The sequence below is a fragment of the Penaeus vannamei genome, chromosome 30, assembly GCF_042767895.1.
Source record: "Penaeus vannamei isolate JL-2024 chromosome 30, ASM4276789v1, whole genome shotgun sequence".
Lineage (NCBI taxonomy): Eukaryota > Metazoa > Arthropoda > Malacostraca > Decapoda > Penaeidae > Penaeus > Penaeus vannamei.
This window is the reverse complement of record NC_091578.1, coordinates 30,211,184-30,218,381: the sequence shown is the minus strand read 5'-3', so window position 1 is coordinate 30,218,381 and position 7,198 is coordinate 30,211,184. Positions and strand designations below refer to the sequence as shown.

The 7,198-nt window shown below is 41.4% G+C and overlaps 1 protein-coding gene across 1 annotated transcript in view; it reads left to right on the top strand.

Annotated features, from left to right (window-relative positions):
- The window catches only part of LOC113822935 (vacuolar protein-sorting-associated protein 36), a gene marked incomplete at its 5' end in the record, with an annotated part of 22,702 nt that extends 20,777 nt beyond the window's left edge, over nt 1-1,925 (top strand). Inside the window, 1 exon segment of the mRNA XM_070143477.1 lies at nt 708-1,925. Within this exon segment, the coding sequence (XP_069999578.1) occupies nt 708-840 (133 nt within the window).
- Between the last annotated feature and the right edge of the window lie 5,273 nt (nt 1,926-7,198).

Genomic DNA, 7,198 nt, shown 5'->3' with positions numbered 1-7,198 from the left:
CTTTGCTCTCTGATTATTGCAGTTGAGAGCTAATTTTCAATTTTCTTTTGAAATTGCCACTTGATGATGGTGTATTATTAGACAGTTTTTTTTTTTTGGGGGGGGGGGGCATGCATCTTATTGGCTGTTAAGTACAGCATACCGTTACACTGTAACTTCCAAACTAATTCACAGTTTATGGATGTTTTCCCATAAAAATTTCCTTTGGGTAATAACACCTTAGAATAGACTTGCCTCTTCATGTTTCCTTTTCTTCAAGATCCACTGTACAGCCAGACTAACTACATCACATTCTGAGTTCATTAACATATTGGCCAGGGAGATGATAGTTTATTATTTTGTAATTTATTTTCCTCTTCCAAAGAGTAAAAATCATTTTTACTGACCAATTTTAGTATAGAAATAGATAAAATATTTATGTATATAAATGCACATGAATATTTTGTCAATAATCACATAAGTGGTAGATTACTAAATCTTTGTTAGATATTTCCAAAGGACTAGATGTTTATAATGTTTTCTTAGATTAACTTTTCCTTTTCTTGAAGTATTTTGTAAAATTAGTTGACTTGTTAACAGATTAACAATTTAGGTAATGTGGAGGACTTTAGTAAGAGAGGTTCAGGTTCAAATTTCTAGTTGCACACTATTAGTGTTAAGGCATCTGCTAGCATTTTGAAATACTGAAAGATAGTTTGTATTAACAGCCGGCTTGATGAGAGTGAATTAAGCATGATGGTGGATCAGGGAACAGTAGACCAGCTACTGGTAGATCAAGAGACGGAGGAAAGTTTTCGCAGAGATCATCGCACCACATCATCCACCTCATCTGGGCCCTAACCTTCGCTTCTTCAGGTTGATTATGTGGAATGTTAAAACCCATTGCCAATACAGACACAACCATGACTGCTGGTGCATCAGCCATCTTCAGCTACTAGCCACCTGTGTGATAATGTCTGTAGCTATTAGATTTACTCAAGTTTCACTCCTATCACCACTGGAATGCCGAATGTAGGAAATACAACTGTTTTGCTGCAGCATCAGTTTTGTGATTTCCAAGTAATGGTGGTGTATTTTTCTTGCTCCTTCCATGGAAGTTTTGTGCAAATAGTTTCTTTATTTGAAAAATATATTTGATTCATTATATTTTGCAGACTGAATGAAAAAAGGTTATTGATATTTTTTATTGATGCCGGTGCTTATTTTCTCATGCAATAACTCACTCCAAAATTACCTTGTCAGTTCACTTATTATAGTAAGGTACATTTCTTCTTGTGCTACCAACAACATTACTTAGAGTACTGCCAGTTGTTTCAACATTTCCTGACATTCTGCCTGCAAATGATGGATGTTATATTGGGCTTTTTGTGACAATTTACTCATAGACAACCCTATTATATGGATGACAAGTTTCTCATTACAGTTTCCAGCCCACTTAAGACTATGGTCAAATTGATAGTAAAATTACAAAGAAAATAATAGCATACTGTAGACTTTATTCAAGCAGAAGATAGTTTCATTTTAAAGTACTACTTCAATTTGATCAATAGACAAGTCCTTCTCTTATTAAATTGATCAAGTACACATAAGCCTTATAGAAGTGCTACAGGGGACCATTTTCCTGAGCATGTCAGCCGCTGCAATTTCAAACTGGATTTTTGCTTTATTTGTTTTGTACTTAATGGCTACTCCTTCCTTTGATGAATATTTAGTGCTTCATACAGTCCTTTTTTCTTCTCCTCTTCCTTCACTCTTAATTTTCCTCTATGCATATGCACATGATAAAACCTCCATATTTTGCCATGATAAATGGTTCAGGCTATGCTAGATGGTGGCAAATTCAGGGTAAAACACTAATTGAGAATAATGGTATAGATATGACTTGAATTATCTATGAACATGTTTCATTGAAAGTTATGATGGAATTGATAGTCACGCCCATTCCCGCCCACAGACGTTCCGCATCTGCCAGGAGGACGGGCGCCAGCACTCGTTCCTGTGTCCCAACGGCACCATCTTCAACCAGCAGTACTTCCTGTGCGACTGGTTGTGGTACAGCTTCACCTGCGACCTCGCCTCCAGGTTCTGCTCGCTCACCGCCCTCATCTGCGAGCTGCCAGAGGCCGAGAACCACGCCGGGAAATAGTGCTCTTTCGGTTTAGCCTTTTCCGCTTTTTCCTTTTGTATTCGCCTGCAAGTTATTACTGGCTGATGCCATGTATTTACATGCGAGGACTTGTACTGTAAAATGTTATATATATATATATATATATATATATATATATATATATATATATATATATATATATATATATATATATATATATATATATATATATATATATATACATATATATATATATATACATATAAATATATATGTATATATACATATGTATATATATATATATATATATATATATATATATATATATATATATGTATATGTATATATATATTTATATGTATATATATATGTATATATATATATATGTATATATATATATGTATATGTATATATATATATATATATATATATATATATATATATATAGACAAATAAATATCATATATATATGTGTGTATGTATGTATCTATAGATGTAATACTAAAATAACAGGGAACTTAATGAAGTTCTATTTTTGATAGAATGTATGACAAATGATGATTATAACATGTAGATATATATAAAAAAAAGTTCATATTATTCTTATACTGTATATAAATTGTAGCTTACCTGTACCACCTGTTGGCGTCAAACCCGTCAATGGTTTTCATCAAAATTCACAATAGACGCGACCTACGTGATGAAAGCCCTCCTCAGTCGCCCCAAATAAGCAATTAATCCGCTAATTAATTAGAATTCCCAGATCGGATTCGTGTACATAGCACTCCATGCCATAAGTGCACACATACGCACACACATGACTGAAGGCGTGTGTGTGTCGTGTGGTAAATGTATCGATTTAATCAGCAATGGTGCTAGTCAGGGCTCTGATAAGGGCTGCACAGAGAGAGAGATGGTCTATAGCCTTCTTTAAACACTGAATTTATATCATTATTTAAGCTTTATTATTATTATTACTTTTTTTCTATTATTGCCATTATATTATTACATTATTACTTTTTTTTCTATTGCTATTATTATGCTTATCCATATTATTATCATTATTATTATTATTGTTGTTGTTGTTGTTTTAAATTGGGTTTGAGTGAGTTTTTAGTCAATTTGCAATATCTCGGATCATGAACCTTTCCGTCACCGTGCATCTCATTAATGAAAACGATATTGAGATACAGAGAGATAGATAGTAAATGTTAAATAGCAATGCTGATGAATTACTTTGTAAATATACGAATGGTATTTCAGGTGTCTTGTGTGGTCTCTTTATGTTTACGTTTGAGATAAGCCCTTTTTTCTTTTATTATTTCTTTTTAGTTATATTCTTAGTCATATTTTTTCTTTTCACTTACTTTTTTTTTTTTTTTACATTTTTTCGTTCGTTTTCTTTCCTGAAGTTTAATTATGTTGTATATTCAATACCAAATTAGGATTTTACAACTCTAACTTTCCAATTTCCGTTTTCTTTTTTTAATGCTATTCTAAAAGAGCGAGAAAGCGAAAGCAATGTTAAACTGTTAGACTTCAAGCAACAAAGAAATGCATACAACTTATTTCAATTGGATAAAACCAGTATTTTAGTTATGAAAAGCGACTGAACCACACACACACACACACACACACACACACACACACACACACACACACACACACACATATATATATATATATATATATTGTTATAAATAGTACTAAGACTTAATTGTGAATCGCCCCAACAGCCGTGTATACTTTTACTTTTTTATTTCTTTTTCTCTCTCTCTGGCCTCACCTTGCTGTCACAGTTCATCAAAATGATTGTGTGGTCGTAATAGATTAAAGAATGAATTACTTGTAGATTGTAAGAAATTAAATAATCCAATCAGTTGTTATGACGAGTATGTCTTTTCACAACTCCATTCCCTGAATTTTAAGAATGAAATGTGATATATATATATTATTTGGGTAAGAGCCTGTGTCTCTTCTTCTTCATAAATTGTGTGATTCTTGTTTAGATCTGTCTAGTTTTATATGTTTTATTTATTCTATTTCTGCAAATGGCTTCACGTGATGCTCTTGAAAACATTATTTAACAAGTAGCTATCAGTATTCAAAACGCGCGATTGAAGTCTATTTATTTTCGCCTAATGTATTATTAATACGTTTTTTTACTTCCAGTGTCTCTGTCTGTCCTTTTATATGTGTTTTCTATTATGTATGCTTCCTTTCCTGTCAGCGTTCCCATTCTCTCAGCTTCAATTAATGTTCCATTTTCCCCAAGCTATATAAATAACTTGTTGCCAAATACCACCAGATAGTACTCCTATTTACTAATATGCAGCTGCCTGTCAAACCCTCGCACACAGTCACACACACCCAGTCATTATTTAAATAACTTCACGCTCATGGTTCATTCATATATTGTTCTTAGCGCTTATCAGTAATGCACTAAAAGGCCATTTCTAATCCTCGTAAATAATTTTCTTGCTAGATGCGTTGTATATCACCGGGTCGCACTTATTGTATATTTCTTCTTGGGTCGGGGATGTTCCTCGTAATCAACAGAAGGAAACACCAATCATGAATCTCGTAGGTTCTATTCTCAGGAGTTACATGGCGGCGAGAGCACACATCTGCCTCCTGTGGTTGACCAGCGCCGAGTGACCGAAATTTGGCGGGAAACCTCGCTCACAGGCAATGGTGCTAGGTCACGTGATCAAGGAGAATGTTGCCACGTCATGGGCAGTAAATATAGAGATATGTATTATATATATATTATATATATATATGTATATATTATATATATATATATTATATATATATGTATTATATATATATACATGCGACCGTGAAGCGGTCGCATGTGTCCTGTGCCCCCCATGAATCCCATCAATCACCCACACCGTGAAGCGGTCGCGTGTGTCCTGTGCCCCCCATGAATCCCATCAATCACCCACACCGTGAAGCGGTCGCGTGTGTCCTGTGCCCCCCATGAATCCCATCAATCACCCACACCGTGAAGCGGTCGCGTGTGTCCTGTGCCCCCCATGAATCCCATCAATCACCCACACCGTGAAGCGGTCGCATGTGTCCTGTGCCCCCCATGAATCCCATCAATCACCCACACCGTGAAGCGGTCGCATGTGTCCTGTGCCCCCCATGAATCCCATCAATCACCCACACCGTGAAGCGGTCGCATGTGTCCCCATGAATCCCATCAATCACCCACACCGTGAAGCGGTCGCATGTGTCCCCATGAATCCCATCAATCACCCACACCGTGAAGCGGTCGCATGTGTCCCCATGAATCCCATCAATCACCCACACCGTGAAGCGGTCGCATGTGTCCCCATGAATCCCATCAATCACCCACACCGTGAAGCGGTCGCATGTGTCCTGTGCCCCCCATGAATCCCATCAATCACCCACACCGTGAAGCGGTCGCGTCTGTCCTGTGCCCCCCATGAATCCCATCAATCACCCACACCGTGAAGCGGTCGCGTGTGTCCTGTGCCCCCCATGAATCCCATCAATCACCCACACCGTGAAGCGGTCGCGTCTGTCCTGTGCCCCCCATGAATCCCATCAATCACCCACACCGTGAAGCGGTCGCATGTGTCCTGTGCCCCCCATGAATCCCATCAATCACCCACACCGTGAAGCGGTCGCATGTGTCCTGTGCCCCCCATGAATCCCATCAATCACCCACACCGTGAAGCGGTCGCGTGTGTCCTGTGCCCCCCATGAATCCCATCAATCACCCACACCGTGAAGCGGTCGCATGTGTCCTGTGCCCCCCATGAATCCCATCAATCACCCACACCGTGAAGCGGTCGCGTCTGTCCTGTGCCCCCCATGAATCCCATCAATCACCCACACCGTGAAGCGGTCGCGTGTGTCCTGTGCCCCCCATGAATCCCATCAATCACCCACACCGTGAAGCGGTCGCATGTGTCCTGTGCCCCCCATGAATCCCATCAATCACCCACACCGTGAAGCGGTCGCATGTGTCCTGTGCCCCCCATGAATCCCATCAATCACCCACACCGTGAAGCGGTCGCATGTGTCCTGTGCCCCCCATGAATCCCATCAATCACCCACACCGTGAAGCGGTCGCGTGTGTCCTGTGCCCCCCATGAATCCCATCAATCACCCACACCGTGAAGCGGTCGCATGTGTCCCCATGAATCCCATCAATCACCCACACCGTGAAGCGGTCGCGTGTGTCCTGTGCCCCCCATGAATCCCATCAATCACCCACACCGTGAAGCGGTCGCATGTGTCCTGTGCCCCCCATGAATCCCATCAATCACCCACACCGTGAAGCGGTCGCGTGTGTCCTGTGCCCCCCATGAATCCCATCAATCACCCACACCGTGAAGCGGTCGCGTGTGTCCTGTGCCCCCCATGAATCCCATCAATCACCCACACCGTGAAGCGGTCGCATGTGTCCTGTGCCCCCCATGAATCCCATCAATCACCCACACCGTGAAGCGGTCGCATGTGTCCTGTGCCCCCCATGAATCCCATCAATCACCCACACCGTGAAGCGGTCGCGTGTGTCCTGTGCCCCCCATGAATCCCATCAATCACCCACACCGTGAAGCGGTCGCGTCTGTCCTGTGCCCCCCATGAATCCCATCAATCACCCACACCGTGAAGCGGTCGCATGTGTCCTGTGCCCCCCATGAATCCCATCAATCACCCACACCGTGAAGCGGTCGCATGTGTCCTGTGCCCCCCATGAATCCCATCAATCACCCACACCGTGAAGCGGTCGCATGTGTCCTGTGCCCCCCATGAATCCCATCAATCACCCACACCGTGAAGCGGTCGCATGTGTCCTGTGCCCCCCATGAATCCCATCAATCACCCACACCGTGAAGCGGTCGCATGTGTCCTGTGCCCCCCATGAATCCCATCAATCACCCACACCGTGAAGCGGTCGCGTGTGTCCTGTGCCCCCCATGAATCCCATCAATCACCCACACCGTGAAGCGGTCGCATGTGTCCTGTGCCCCCCATGAATCCCATCAATCACCCACACCGTGAAGCGGTCGCATGTGTCCTGTGCCCCCCATGAATCCCATCAATCAC